This window comes from Sarcophilus harrisii, chromosome 1 (assembly GCF_902635505.1).
Source record: "Sarcophilus harrisii chromosome 1, mSarHar1.11, whole genome shotgun sequence".
NCBI classification, from domain to species: domain Eukaryota; kingdom Metazoa; phylum Chordata; class Mammalia; order Dasyuromorphia; family Dasyuridae; genus Sarcophilus; species Sarcophilus harrisii.
The window spans coordinates 292,263,071-292,279,334 of NC_045426.1; the positions used below are offsets into that span (position 1 = coordinate 292,263,071).

The following is a 16,264-nucleotide window of genomic DNA, read 5'->3' on the forward strand; positions in this document are numbered from 1 at the left end:
ACACAGCATAATTTTCAAACCAATTCAAAATTATGACTGAGATGAAAAAATACCATTGAGACTTTGTACTGTTACAAACACACATGCAAATCAGTATATCATATATTAGGAGGAAAATCAATCTGGACATTATTTGACAACTAAAATGTCTTCTATGATGTTGGTCATATTAAGAAAGGGGCTGTAATGACTGATAACATAAGTCTATGTGATACAAACACAGTGAGAACAAGAGGGATGTGAAAAGAAAAGAACAGAGTGGGAGGGAATTAGGAGTAGGGCAAAAAAGACACTTTTGTATTTGTATCTTCAGGTGTCATTTTTCAAACTTACCTGTTCAATCTCTCTGTCTCTACTTCAAATTCTCGAATTTTACTTTCTGAGATGGCAGATCCATGTGAATAGAGGGTCTGGAAAATCTCCTGGATATTGGAACAATCCTGCAGAGAGTGGGCAAGGTGCTCTGCCACACTGCCAGATACCTGTAGTAAAAGTTAGAAGATCCTCTTTGATAAGGCTACAGGCTGGTATTGCAATAAATTTCAATCCATTCCACTTGTGAAAATGACAAATTATTGTAAGCTGATATTCTCAGAGAACTGGTTACCACATAAGAGAGAGACAATTACTTCAGCCATGTTTTTTGGTTTACATAATTTTTTTTTTTTTTTTTTTTTTTAATTTAATAGCCTTTTATTTACAGGATATATACATGGGTAACTTTACAGCATTAACAATTGCCAAACCTCTTGTTCCAATTTTTCACTCTACTTCACCCTCCCTAAATGGCAGGATGACCAGTAGATGTTAAATATATTAAAATATAACTTAGATACATAATAAGTATACATGACTAAAACATTATTTTGCTGTACAAAAAGAATCAGACTCTGAATTATTGTACAATTAGCTTGTAAGGAAATCAAAAATGAGGTGTGCATAAATATAGGATTGGGAATTCAATGTAATGGTTTTTTAGTCATCCCTCAGAGTTCTTTTTCTGTGTATAGCTGGTTCAGTTCATTACTGCTCCTTTAGAAATGATTTGTTGATCTTGTTGCTGAGGATGGCCTGATCCATCAGAACTGGTCATCATCTAGTATTGTTGTTGAAGTATATAACTGATCTCCTGGTCCTGCTCATTTCACTCAGCATCAGTTCGTGTAAGTCTCTCCAAGGCCTTTCTGAAATCATCCTGTTGGTCATTTCTTACAGAACAGTAATATTCCATAATTTTCATATACCACAATTTATTCAGCCATTCTCCAACTGATGGACATCCATTCAGTTTCCAGTTTCTAGCCACTACAAAAAGGGCTGCCACAAACATTCGTGACATACAGGTCCCTTTCCTTCTTTATAATCTCTTTGGGATATAATCCCAGTAGTAACACTGCTGGATCAAAGGGTATGCACAGTTTGATAACTTTTGAGCATAGTTCCAAACTACTCTCCAAATGGTTGGATTCGTCACAACCCACCAACAATGAATCATGTCCCAGTTTTCCACATCCCTCAACAATCATCATTATTTTTCCTGTCATTTTAGCCAATCTGACAGGTGTGTGTATCGTATCTTAGAGTTGTCTTAATTTGCATTTCTCTGATTAATAATGACTTGGAGCATCTTTTCATATGACTAGAAATAGTTTCAATTTCTTCATCTGAGAATTGTCTGTTCATATCCTTTGACCATTTTTCAATTGGAGAATGGCTTGATTTTTTATAAATTAGAGTTAATTCTCTATATATTTTGGAAATGAGGCCTTTATCAGAACCTTGACTGTAAAAATATTTTCCCAGTTTATTGCTTCCTTCTAATCTTGTCTGCATTAGATTTGTTTGTACAAAAACTTTTCAGTTTGGTATAATCAAAATTTTCTATTTTGTGGTCAGTAATGATCTCTAGTTCTGCTTTGGTCATAAAGACCTTCCCCTTCCACAGGTCTGAGATGTAAACTATCCTATGTTCCTCTAATTTATTAATGATTTCATTCTTTATGCCTAGGTCATGAACCCATTTTGACCTTATCTTGGTGTACGGCGTTAGTATGGATCAATGCCTAGTTTCGCCATATTAGTTTCCAATTTTCCGCAATTTTATCAAACAGTAAGTTCTTATCCCAAAAGCTGGGATCTTTGGGTTTGTCAAAGACTAGGTTGCTATATTTGTTGACTGTTTTATCCTTGAACTCTACTTCTATTCCACTGATCAACTAATCTATTCCTTAGCCAATACCAAATAGTTTTGGTAACTGCTGCTCTATAATATAATTTTAGATCTGGTACAGCTAATCCACCATCATTTGATTTTTTTTCATTAATTCCCTTGAAATTCTTGACCTTTTGTTTTTCCATATGAACTTTGTTGTTATTTTTTCTAGGTCATTAAAATAGTTTTTGGAGTCTGATTGGTATAGCGCTAAATAAATAGATTAGTTTAGGTAATATTGTCATCTTTATTATATTTGCTCGTCTCTCTATCCAAGAGCATTTAATATTTTCCAATTGGTTAGATCAGACTTAATTTGTGTGAAAAGTGGTCTGTAATTTTGCTCATAAAGTTTCTGATTTTCCCTTGGCAGATAGATTCCTAAATATTTTATATTATCAGTAGTTACTTTAAATGGAATTCTCTTTGTAACTCTGACTGTTGGATTTTGTTAGTGATATATAAGAATGCTGATGACTTATGTGGGTTTATTTTATAACCAGCAACTTTGCTAAAGTTGTGGATTATTTCTAATAACTTTTTAGCAGAATCTCTGGGGTTCTCTAAGTATACCATCATGTCATCGTCAAAGAGTGATAATTTGGCTTCCTCATTGCCTATTCTTATTCCTTTAATCTCTTTCTCAGCTCTTATTGCTATAGCTAGCTGCTTTCTAATACAATATTAAATAGTAACGGTGATAGTGGGCAACCTTGTTTCACTCCAGATCTTATTGGGAATGGTTGCAGTTTGTCTCCATTACATATGATGCTTACTGATGGTTTTAAATAGATGCTGCTGATTATTTTAAGGAAAAGTCCATTTATTCCTATACCTCAAGTGTTTTTAATAGGAATGGATGTTGGATTTTATCAAATGCTTTTTCTGCATCTATTGAGATGATCATATGGTTTTTGTTAATTTGGTTATTAACATGGCCAATTATATTGATAGTTTTCCTAATATTGAACCAGCCCTGCATTCCTGGTATAAATCCTACTTGATCATAGTGTATTATCTTGGAGATGATTTTCTGTAGTCTTTTGCTAATATCTTATTTAAGATTTTAGCATCAATATTCATTAGGGAGATTGGTCTATAATTTTCTTTCTCTGTTTTCAGCCTACCTGGTTTAGGTATCAGTACCATGTCTGTGTCATAGAAGGAATTTGGTAGGACTCTTCATTCCCTATTTTATCAAATAATTTATATAGCATTAGGGCCAATTGTTCTTTAAATGTTTGGTAAAATTCAATGTAAATCCATCTGGTCCTGGGATTTTTTCTTAGGAGTTGTTTAATTGCCTGTTCTATTTCTTTTCTGAAATGGACTATTCAAGCAATTTACTTCCTCCTCTGTTAGTCTGGGAAGTCTATATTTTTGAGGTAGTCATCCATTTCACTTAGGTTATCAAATTTATTGGCATAAAGTTGAGCAAAATAACTCCTTATTATTTCTCTAATTTCCTCTTCCTTGGTGGAAAGTTCTCCTTTCATTTTTAAGACTACTAATTTCATTTTCCTCCTCCTTTTTCTAATCAGATTTACCAAAGGCTTATCTATTTTATTGGCTTTTCATAAGAACCAACTCTTAGTTTTATTAATTAGTTCAATAGATTTTTTACTTTCAATATTTTTAATTTCTCCTTTTAATTTTAGAATTTCCAATTTAGTATTTGATTGGGGTTTTAATTTGGTCTTTTTAGTTTTTTTAGTTGCAAGCCCAATTCATTAATCTTTTCTTTCTCTGTTTTATTCAAGTAAGCCTCTAAGGATATAAAATTCCCTCTTATTACCGCTTTGGCTGCATCCCACAAATTTTGGTATGATGTCTCATCGTTGTCATTATCTTGAGTGAAATTATTAATTGTATCTATAATTTGCTGCTTCACCCAATCATTCTTTAAGATGAGATTGTTTAGTTTCCAATTACTTTTTGTCTATTTCCCCCTAATTTTTTGTTGAATGTAGTTTTTATTGCATCATGATCTGAAAGAAAGCATTTATTATTTCTGCTTTCTTTGCATTTAATTTTGAGGTCTTTATGTCCCTATATATGGTCAATTTTGAATAGGTTCCATGAACTGCTGAGAAGAAAGTATATTCCCTTCTATCTCCATTCAATTTTCTCCAAAGATCCAACATACCTAATTTTTCTAATATTCTGTTTACTTCTTTAATTTCTTTCTTATTTGTTTTGTGGTTTGATTTATCTAATTCTGAGAGTGCAAGGTTGAGATCTCCTACTATTACAGTTTTGTTGTCTATTTCTTCTTGCAACTCTCTTAACTTCTCCTTTAGGAAGCTGAGTGCCATACCACTTGGTGCATATATGTTTATATTGATATTGCTCGTTGTTTATGTTACCCTTTAGCAGGATGTAGTTTCTTCCTATCTCTTTTAATTAGATCAATTTTACTTTTGCTTGATCTGAGATAAGGATGGACTGCTTTTTGACTTCACCTGAAGCATAATAGATTTTGCTCCAGCCTTTTACCTTTACTCTATATGTATCCCCTGCTTTAAATGTGTTTCTTGTAAACAACATATTGTAGGGTTCTGACTTTGATCCAGTCTGCTATCTGCCTCCTCTTTATGGGGAGTTCATCCCATTCACATTTACGGTTAGAATTACTAAATCTGTATTTCCTGCCATCCTAATACCCCAGATTGTGCTTTACTTATTCTTGCCTCCCCAACCCTCTTTCCCCTTTTAAACTTATGTACCCTCTTGTATCACGATACTTATCCTCTTTATAATCCCTCCTCCCCTTTGAGTCTTTCCCCTTCCTTCCCTTATTACTTTCTTTTTTCCCTTTTCCTCTCCCCTGCTTTTAATGAGGCGTAGAGAAATTTTCTCTAAAACAAATGTCAATTATTTTTCCTTTGAGCTAACTCTGATGAGAGTAAGATTCACACAATGTTCCTCCTCTCTAAATTCCCTCAGATATGATAAGTTTCTTAGCCTCTTTGTGGGATGTGGTTTCTCTTTATCCCTCCTTCCCACCTTATTCTGCCATCATCCCTTTTCCATATCTACTTCCCTTTTTTATGTTATATCAGTACTATCAAATTTTACATGTATTTTTTGTATATCCACAACAGAAATACAATTCTCAAGAGTTATTTTACCTTTTTCTGCATCTCTTGAGTTCTATTCTTGGAGATCAAATTTTTTGTTTAATTCTGGTTTTTTCTTCAGAAACAAATGGAATTCATTTGTTTCATTAAATGTCCATCTTCTTCCCTGGAAGAAAATGCTCAGCTTAGCTGGGTAGTTTATTCTTGGCTGCATCCAAGTTCTTGTGCCTTTCGAATATCATATTCCAGGCCCTTCTTTCCTTTAATGTAGAGGCAGCCAGATCCTGGGTGATCCTTATTGTGGCACCTCGGTATTTAAATGGTTTTTTTTTGGCTGCTTGTAAAATTTTTTCCTTTATCTGATAGTTCTGAAATTTTGCCACAATATTCCTTGGTGTTTTTTTTTATGGTTTTCTTTCAGAAGGTGTTCGATGAATTCTTTCAATGCCTATTTTACCTTCTGATTCTATTACATCTGGGCAGTTCTCTTTGATGATTTCTTGTAAAATAGTATCTAGGCTCTTTTTTCATCATAGTTTTCGGAAAGTCCAATAATCCTCAGATTATCTCTCCTAGATCTATTTTCCAAGTCTGTCATTTTAGCAAGTAGATAATTCATGGTTTTTTCCAGTTTGTCATTTTTTTGGTTTTGCTTGACTGATTCTTGCTGTCTCAATGCATCATTAGTTTCAATTTGTTCAGTTCTAATTTTTAAAGAATTATTTTCTTCATTAGCTTTTTTTACTTCTTTCTGTATATGTCCAATTGAGTTTTTGAATGTATTGTTTTGGTCTGTGGAATTTTTTCCATTTCACTAATTTTTTTTAGTGAATTATTTTCTTTTTCCAATTCACCGATCCTACTTTCTTGCGTGTTCTTTGTCTTTTCCAATTCACGGATCCTACTTTCTAGTGAATTCTTTATTTTTTCCAATTCACAATTCTTACTTTCCTGTGATTTTTTTATTTTTTCTATTCACCAATTTGCACCCTTCCTGGGAATTTTTAACTTTTCCAATTCAGTATTTCAGGAAGTTGTTGCTCTCTGTGAAGGGCTTCTTTCCTTTCCCATTTATCTTCTAACTCTCTTTTGAGACTTTTAATGGTCTCTTCTATGAGAGCATTATGTAAAGGAGGACAGTCTGATGCATTTTTGCTGTTTGAGGTCTCTTCAGGTTTGCTGACCTGCTCTTTTTCTGCATAGAAGCTGTCGATTGTTCTTTTCATCTTTTTATTCATGTTTTAAAAGCCTTTAGGGTAGGTCTCCTAGGCAAGGGTTACCAGCTTCCTCTGCAGAGCAGGGAAAGATGTAAACCGATTTCTGGCTCCGAGGTATGGGAGTGCTCTGGGTGAGAGTTTTCCCTTCCCCCAACAGGAAGTGGATTCAGCACTGGCCGAGCTATCAAAGGGCTTAGTAGGGCTGAGTGGATTATCGATTGCCCTAGGCTAGAGACTAAGTGGTGAAAGTGTCACTGCCCCAGGCCGGAGCCTCTTGTGGGACTGTGAGTATTAGCAGCTGAGCGCAGGACCGCAGACCGCCTGAACTCTGCCCCAGTGTCTCTGCCCAATGACAAATCGGCCCTGGAAAAGTTTCCATGGCCCCAAGCCGAGCTCCCACTGTGCAGATTGGAGGCTAACCGGCTGCGTCCTCCTGCCGTGCAGGATCACAACTGCCCCAAGGAAAAGCCCTTCTGTGGGTTGGGGCTGCTGAGCTTGATGCTGAGATTCTGTGCTTTCACCTCGGTTTGAGACTCTCCTCGGAACCTAATTTCTCTCCCTGCTCTGCTGATCTCCCCTGGCCCCAGTAACAACCTTTTTGGGAGACTGCAGATTTTCTTTGGCAGGTGAGTTGTTCTACTTCTTATCTTTCCGAATTGTAGCAGTCAAGACTATTTTTGAGGCTCGATATAATATTGGTAACGAGGGTAAGAGAAGAGCTTAGAAAGTCGCGTGTGTCTTCTCCGCCATCTTGGCTCTGGTTTACATAATTTCACTATAGTTCCAAAAGCCAGTTTAAAAAATAGTTTTTAGAAATGACTTTAATAATAAGCACATCCAAATATTCCATGTTTGGGATCAATAGTGTCTGGCAGTAGGTACAAACAGATCTACCCTTCTCCTTTCTAAGTCCTAGAATAGCACAGACCTATGGAACCTAGGCATTTTCTTTACTTTTTTGTTCTTTACAATTGAGAGCCCTGAGATTTCAGCATAGTTAAAAGAGTTTCTAGAAAGTCAACATCTAATTGATTGCATTTTCACAATTCAGTGAAATTTCTACAAAAGGCAAAATTCTACATGAAAACTATAAGTTCATGTGATACAGTATCAAATAGTGTCTGAGTCCACTGTGAATTCTTCTCACTATGCAATCCATTAAGAACACTAGATAAATTCCTTATCTATTTTCTATCACCTATCTACTCTGCTCCAAATTAGGAATTTATTGGTTTCACTGACAAAATGCTGAGCTAATCCTCCAGAAGCAAAATTTATCCTTGCTAGAGAATTTATCTCCTTTTAATAGTGAGGTGTACAAAATGTGGTTCTTTGTGGGCTTGACAGCTACAATGTTTTCTGTCATAGAAAAGATTTCATAGCATAGAAGACAGAAAAAAGCTTCAGTTTTTCATCTGTATACAATGATCAGACCTAAATAATTTCTTTTTCAATAGTTTCACAAAGGAAAGCAAAAATAACTTGCTCTCACAAAAATTATCTACTATATTAAAATCAATGTTGGTAACAAAAAAAATTAGCATTACAGTCAATTGGTTTGTTGGATAAAAAACCTGAATGTCCATTTAAATAATCCCTAAACTTAAAAAAAAAAATCCAAGTATTTTTTAAAGTATTTTCTGATGCATCTCTTAAGAACACTCACCCCTATGCTGCTGATTTCTGATCCTAGGATGGGCCGATCAGATGAAGAAGACTCTGATCTTGTCTTTGACAGCTTCACTCTCTCAGCAACCTAAAGAAAATCACAAATCATTTGGATTGTGTATATATCGATACTGTTCTATCTTGTATTTCAGTCAAACTTCTTCAAATTTCTTCCTCAGGCCTTACACAGAAGTTTTCTTTTGTTTCAAAGCATATCGATGTACTTAAGTACATTGATATGTAGTACTACTACATACCACATAGTACTATTATGATGTATTACAGCTAAATGCACTAGTATCTTGTTCTCTTATTACATTATGAGCTATGTGAGGTTTTAATTATGTCTTAGCCAGATTTTTTTCTCCACAAGTGTTTAGCCATGATCTGCCCTGAAAAGAAAGAAATTAATGTTATTTATTCTTATGTCCTAAAAAAATTTTTTTTTAACTTATTTTCTTAAAAGTCAGTTTAACTGAGCATCAGCCCTGAAGTCAGGATGACCTGAGTTCAAATCTGGCCTCAGACACTTAACACTTCCTAGCTGTGTGACACTGGGCAAGTCACTTAACTCCAAATGCCTCAGCAAAAAAAAAAAAAAAAAGGCAGCTCAACTAAACTCCATTTATTAACACAGCATTAGGATTAGAGATATCTGCTGCAAAAGCTGACACAGGACACAGTACCCTGACAGGCCTTCTTTGTATAACAGACTTCCTGTTTGTTGAGATCTGTGAGGTCATTTTCCTAGCTCTTTTGTCCATCACACAAACTTCTCTCTCATTTTGATATAAATGGTCTAAAAAAACTTTTCACTCTGGTCATAATCTATCTGCCCCCATTTTTCTACTGCTACCTTTTTTGTTCTTATTATCTGGGAAGAGCACGTATACTAACCAAATCCCTTTTCCATTGTCAGGCTCAATCTATTTTGTAAACAGAAAGAAACTTTTATTCAATCTGAAGCATTGCAGGGCAGTATAGAATGTCCCTGTCTTCACAATGAGTTATCACACTAGGAAGTCCTTGCCATGCTGGGTTGGTTATTGTGAACTGGTATTTGTGATCCAATTGAAAAAGAGTTAAAAATATGAGTGGGTTACCTCTCCCTTTAGCTCAAACATAGACGTTCTAAGCATTGGGGAAACTGTCTTAAAACATAAGGAATTCTTTCTAACCAATTACATGCTTGCACAATAATTGTGTACAATGGAAACTGTGGCTCTCACATAAGGAGAGCTATTATTGCCAACTCAAAATGGTTCACCTTGGCAATGGGGATATCATTGCTGCTACTGCTGGTGCTCAGCTCTCCAGTACTGGGATTAATTGGTCGGTTAATAGAGGTGAGATGACTTGGACTAGAAGGTCCCGCTGCTTGGACACTCTGTAAGCGTGTTTGTAGTTCTCGAACCTGAAACAATAAAATCTTTTAGACACAAATGACAGTCTTTAGCAAATTTAAACTAAAATTTGAGTTCATGATCTGGAAGTCTTGATGGATAGCTCTCATTCCTGAAAGACTGACTACCAGAGACTGAGTCAGGAAACTTAAACTGGATAAGAACCACAAAATATTATGTAGATCTAGAGTGGTATGCAAATTATGTGGGTCAAATGATTTCTATAGTTATCTATTTATTCTTCTACCTTCCCTCCCCTTATTTTATAGATAAGTTTGTCACAACCATAATTCACAGTTTTGATAATTTATTATGTATTTTACTCTATCCTATCATTATATTTCCTCCTTTTTGTCTCCTTGCCCTGTTTATAAATAAAGTGGTGAGAGGACAACATTAATTATATAACTTTTTTCTTCCTTTGTTCAGTTCCCTTTTCCCTTTGGGGAATTTGGGGAAACATAGGGAAAATTCTTCTCATTTCTTTCTTTCCTTTTATTTTTCCCTTCACAATCTACCCTGTAGGTTGAAATCTATGACTAATCCTTTCACTAAATCTATCCTTTCTTAATCCCTATCTCCCCATACCTCCTTTCTCTCTGTTCCAACCTAATTTCCTATTGAATTTAACATGTCTCTACATCAAACATTGTGTATGCATATGCACACATATGTGAAATACATATGAACAAGTACAGAATTAGTTATTTTAACTGTGAATGTGAATGGGATGAATTCCTCCATAAAACGGAAGCAGATAGCACACTGGATTAAAAGCCAGAATTCTATAATATGTTACTTACAAGAAACACATTTAAAGCACAGTGATATATACAGAGTGAAGGTAAAGGGTTGGAGCAGAATATATTACACTTCAGATGAGGGGGGAAAAAAAGCAGGATAGCAATATTGATCACAGAACAAGTAAAAGCAAAGATAAATCTAATTAAAAGAGATAAGGAAGGAAACATAGCATTGGGCATTTAGGATAAAAACCACTACCATATTATAGCTGTTTAGCAGCCTCTATTTGTTACACCAATAATTCATTCATACCAGCCACACACATTCCCTTCGTCAGTAAGTGGACAATCACAGAAGGGGGACCAATGCTCAAATGATTTGTCAAACTCAACAACTCTTTTCTTTCTTTCCCAGACATTAGAAGTACATAAATATGGAAAGAGCACTGACAAACATAGGCTTTACTCACAGAGGAGTCTGTGTGACCTAAAAAAATGGCTTAATTCTTGAAGGTAGCAATTCAGTAGGACAGAGGCTCTTATGAATCAAATCATGTGAAGTTTGCTTCAAATTTTTTCAGAAGTATATCTAAAAAAGTACATCAAACTATGTATTTTATATGAAGGTCATAAAGATATAAAAGAAATTACAAAATCAGCTCTACTTTACAGAGTTGTGAAGACTGAGTTAGCATCCTGGATACCTTAGAATCAGCCGGAGTCAGGATAAGCAAAAGTCCTTGGTCTTTATTCTTGGTCTTTAGGGGTAGAAGTGAAAGGAATGGACACAGGATCTCCTCGACCTTTCTTTTCCACCTCCACCACCCAAGTGACTCTGGCTTGTCCTACTCCACCCCCTAATCCTTCCCACAATTCTCTGTATACACCAAAAGATTGAACTAGCACAGAATAGTGGGAAGGGCCATTTTCCAAGTATATGCTTATAGAGTATTGTCCAATCGATAGTTAGCCTTAAGTGCTCGGTTGTCCAGCCTCAGTGCATCAACTCAAGAGTTTCAGCCCTTTACACAGAGTTCCTCGCACAAAATGCTCATCATCTATCTACTTGGCTTTCCATTCCTGGAAGGCTCTCCTTTAAGAATTCTTTCTTTCCTTGGCTCTTTTCAACAATGTGGTAGGCAATTCCAATAGACTTGTTATAGAAAGTGTCATTAGCATCCAAAGAGAAAACTATGGAGACTGAAAGTGTATCAAAGCATAGTATTTTCACCTTTTTGTTGTTGTTGTTTGCTTATTTTTTTCCTCTCTCATGGCTTTTTCCCTCTTGATCAAATTTTTCTTGCACAATATGATAAATATGGAAATATATTTAGAAGAATTATTCACGTTTAAACCTATATCTGATTACTTGATGTCTTGGGGGCGGGGGAGGAAAAGAGAGGAGAAAAAAAATTTAACACAATGCTTTGCAAAGGTGAATGTTAAAAACTATCTTTGCAGGTATGTTGAACAATAAAACACTATTAGGGGGGAAAAGATTTTATAAAAGGCTTACCAACAAGAATGAAACGATTCTGTTTTGAGTTTGTGATTACATATATATTAAAACTTAAACCATCACAAAGATGATATCCACTTAGAAGTGTTATAATAAAAAAATGTTGTCATTAACAACAAAAAAAAGAATCCCTTATTTCAAGACTCAGCTTGGATGTCTTATTTTTTCTCCTCTTCCTTTCTCTGTCTTCCTCCAACCTACTCTTATTCTCACTGCTTTAAGCCTTTCCTTCTAAGGTTACTTTCTAATTCCTGTATATTCATGTTGTAATCTAGAAGGGTGGTTTCTGTTTTTGCTTTTCTTTATTTTTTCAGTGCTTAGTAAGTGTTGCTGATTGATAAGGAATAGCAATCACAACAGCCAGAATTCTCAAAGACAGCCATGAAGTCAGGGAGGTGATTCCATGACATACATATGAATTGGATGGGAATGAGGAAGGGTTGTGGACCTGCCACACTTTCCCCTTTAGAGCTGATCTTGGTTCAGTGGCAAAATATAGATCAGGAAGATTGAAGATGACCCTCTGATTAAGCCAGGTAAGAAAGAAAAGAGGCAAAGAATGGCCTTGTGACCTAATCAAGAAAAAAAGGGGGGGAGGTGTCAATCTGGGAAGGAAAGACATTCAGGATTTCTGCCAAAACAGCAATAATTGCCATTTAAAAAAAAGAACAAAGACCAAGTGGGCTTGGCTTGGTCAGAATGACTTGGGTGGGGAGAGGGAAGGGAGGGAAGAAGGGAAGAAAGAAAGAAACGAGGGGGCAGAAGGAAGGAAAGGGAGGGGAGAGAAGGAAAAAAAGGGGGAAAGGAAAAGAGGAGGAGGGTGGAAGGAGAGAGAGGGAGAAAAAGAGAGAAGGAAAGAGGGAGGAAGGGAAGAGAAGAAGAGTGGAAGGAAGGAAGGAAAAAGAGAGGGAAGAGGAGAAAGGAGGTAAGGGGAGAGGAGTAGGAAGGGAAGAAGCAAGCTCTGTTGCTTGGTGCTTATGTGAGTAAATTACTACTCACAGAGATGGTTAGTAAATTATTCTAATTAATGCAGTATATAGAGCACTGACCTTAGACTCAGGAATTTTGAATTCAAAAGTCTGAATTCAACTTTCCAAGAATTGAGTTTAACTTATTCTGAGAATGAGGGGGGGGAAAAAAACCTAATATTAAAGAGGAGAGCATCTGATGGTTAGTGATTTTTCCCTGTGATATTTCTCAATCTGATAAAACTATTTAAATATTTAAATATGTTTATGTATAGTTTGTTAATCTAACAATAAATCATACTGCCAGTAACAGTAATATATTTTGTCTAAGCCTATGACACAGAGAATTGAGATATACCGTATGTCCTAAAGACATTCTTTTGGAGATGTGAGAGTAACAGTAGGAAAAAACAGACTTCAGATTTTTAAAAAATTATTGAACAGACAAATTAACAGAAAATTGGTTCCCTGAACCTCTTGGAGCTTCAGTTTACTCAACTATAAAATGAGAGGATAGGGATATAAGTTTTTGAGAATTTCTTTTAGTTCTAAATTCAAAGAATATAATATTACCTTAACAAATTTTATAAGGCATGAATGATCCACTCTTAGATCCCAACAGGAGTCATTGCAATGTATCTAGCAGCTTATTTCTGAAAATATTCATATACGAGAAATGTTCAGGCGCATACTAGTTGGCATCTGACCCAGAATGAGGTTGACATTGGGTGTGGGAGGATATTGGAGAGGGTTGTGGAGCTAGCTGAATTTTCTTCTTTGGCAGTTCTCTTCCAGTGCCTTAGTATCTCTGCTATCTCAGGTCAGGGAAGGGGATTGTATAATTAATTACATTTAAGACAGGCCTCTTCTATTTTGTGTTTCACAAAGATAAACACAGAGAAGGGCAAATGTAATCAAACAGGACATTAGTCATGATGCTCTAGTAGTTAAACACCCAAAACACCTGTATTATATACAACCTGTGTTATATCACATGTTAGGTGTAAGCTTTAGTGGTAAGTAAATCCATTACTCTGCACAAATCCTGACTGATAGATTTACCATGGCCTGTGGAAATGGATTTCTAATATAAAATCAAAGATTTTAATTTGAAAAGACTCTTAGGGTGAAACCAATAAGGCTGAATAAAGGAAGGGACTCTTCTGAGCTCTCCTAATTTCCCCTCTAAACACCATTAAAATAATGCCTCAAAATAAATTCTGGAGTAGCAAAGAGAACAAAAAGATGGGATAAAACAATATTCCAACAAAGAATGAAAAGGTCAACAAAAAAGGTCTGTCTCACTAGGAATCTGGAGAGGAGTCCAGCACAGACCACACTCTGGAAAGACAGTTAGTAGGACATGTGCCAGGCCAGCTGCCGCAGACTGTACCCCTCAAGCCAATGGCATCCTGACAAGTATGCAATGGCCAAGATCTGATCTTGGGTGGCACTATATATGCAATGGCAACTTCTGGAGCTCTCAGACACAGACAGTAAGTAGCCAAACAACTTGTTAGCACTGGGTGAAGGACTCTATTGCATTTCCCATACATGGATCTGGGACACAGACCCAGACTGCAGAGTTAAGATGAGGAAAAACATTAATACATTAGAGCACAAAGACAAAGAATTGGTTACAATTCCAAAGTAGAAGAGTTCTTGATTTCACCTACAGAGAGTAGTAACTGCATCTCTTCTTAAATCCTAACACTTTGGGAAAAGTAAAATTTACAGGCTTCAACAACTAGCTCAGAAAACAGCAGAGCAAAACACCTTAAGCTTGAGATAGTGCTCACTCCATCTGGGAATAGAACCCAACTTTAACATAAAGTTGGAGATCAAAAAATAGGCTGGAAAAATGAACAAGAAATAGCAGCAATAACAAGAAGTTGACCATAGAAAGTTACTTAATGAAAACTCAGCTCAAACTCAGAAGATGATAACAGTGTCAAAAGAGCTACATACAAAGGCTCAAAGCAAAAAAGTGAATTGGTCTCAGAACATTTACTGAAATAATTCAAAAGAGATTTTTAAAATTAAATAAGTGATGTAAGGGAAAAATTGAGCAAAGAAATGAGAGAGACACAAAAGAATCATGAAAAAATTATCAACAGCTTGGTAAAGAAAGCAAAAGAAAAAATGGAAAATGCACAAAAATTCATTGAAGAAAAATCAAAAGAAAAATAGAAAAAAAAAATTAAATGTCTCACTGGAAAAAGAACTGACCCTGGCACAAGATTACTCACCATGGCGTGCCTATATTAAAAAGGTGCTGTGCTCTATGAACAAGAATGAGGAATTGAAGTAGTTAAAAGAAACATGAGCTGCTCAAATTAAAAACATCACTTCAAATGTTCATATGGACTATTTGTGTCTCAACTCTGGTGGAGCTTTCTGAGGTTATACTAGTTTGATCAGCCATAGTCAGACATACTAAACCTTGACCCTGATATAGTGATGTCATTTTTGGTCATCTTTCAAGAACAAAGGACATTCTACTAAATTAATTTACTTATTCAATGCCATTCCAATTAATCTACCAAAAAAAAAAAGTTTATAGAGCTCAACAAATAATAATTATTTAACAAAATTCATCTGGAAGAACACAAGTTCAAGAATATAAAAGGAGATTCAGAGCTCCTTTCAAAGTACATTTACTGAGAGAAGTCCTACTTTTGCTTTGTTCTCTCTTTTACTTCAAAAAAGAGCTAACTCAAACCAAGACAAAGGATATGCCTTTCAAGGACAAATCAACTTTAAAAATCACTCTTTCTGCAAATCAATTTGATATACTTTTCTATTCTTGTTTCTACATGTCAGTTTTACTATTATCAAAACATTCCATGACAGAAGATGAAACTGTACCTGGTTAAATCACTTTACTTAAGAAAAAAAAAAATCTTACTTCAACTTCTGCATATTTTCAAAATATTACTTTATAAATAATGATTTGGAAAAGCTAAGATTTTTAATGATAATTAAAGTTCAAGATAGAATCTTTCTGAATCAGTTTCTTTTAGAAACACACTTTCAAGAGAAAATAAAAAAGCTATGTATGCTACCATGCTTCTTACCCGTCTTCGTAGCCTGTCTCTCTCTTCCCGGATAGCATTCATGGTGGCTTTGGTCCTGTTGAGTTCTTCCTCTTTGCTACACAGCATGGCAGTCAGGCTTTCATTTTCCTCTCTTAGGCCAGACAGCTCTTTTTCACATCGAGATCTCTCTTCAGCCAAATTGGTATAGAGATCTCGACCTAATACTCCTTCAATCTCTTCAACTGTCTGCAAAAATCAGAAAGAAGGAAAAGAGATTAACTTTAGAGATTAAGGAGAGGGAAAAAAATGCATCATAAATGAATAAGAGTCCAACTGAGATTGGCACAATGATTTCTTTTAAAATAGTATTTAAGATTAATTACATTCTTTTAAATTTTAAATTTTTCAATAATTTG

General features: G+C 35.4%; 1 protein-coding gene across 2 annotated transcripts in view; it reads right to left on the reverse strand.

Moving 5' to 3' along the window:
• The window catches only part of MCC (MCC regulator of WNT signaling pathway), a 223,516-nt gene that overhangs the window by 61,815 nt on the left and 145,437 nt on the right, over positions 1-16,264 (reverse strand). For both annotated transcript variants that reach the window (XM_031943717.1, XM_031943721.1), the window contains 4 exons: positions 15,888-16,094; positions 9,445-9,591; positions 8,176-8,265; positions 334-482 (listed from right to left, as the gene is read on the reverse strand). In XM_031943717.1, the coding sequence (XP_031799577.1) occupies positions 334-482; positions 8,176-8,265; positions 9,445-9,591; positions 15,888-16,094 (593 nt within the window). The remainder of the gene's footprint in view (positions 1-333; positions 483-8,175; positions 8,266-9,444; positions 9,592-15,887; positions 16,095-16,264) is intronic.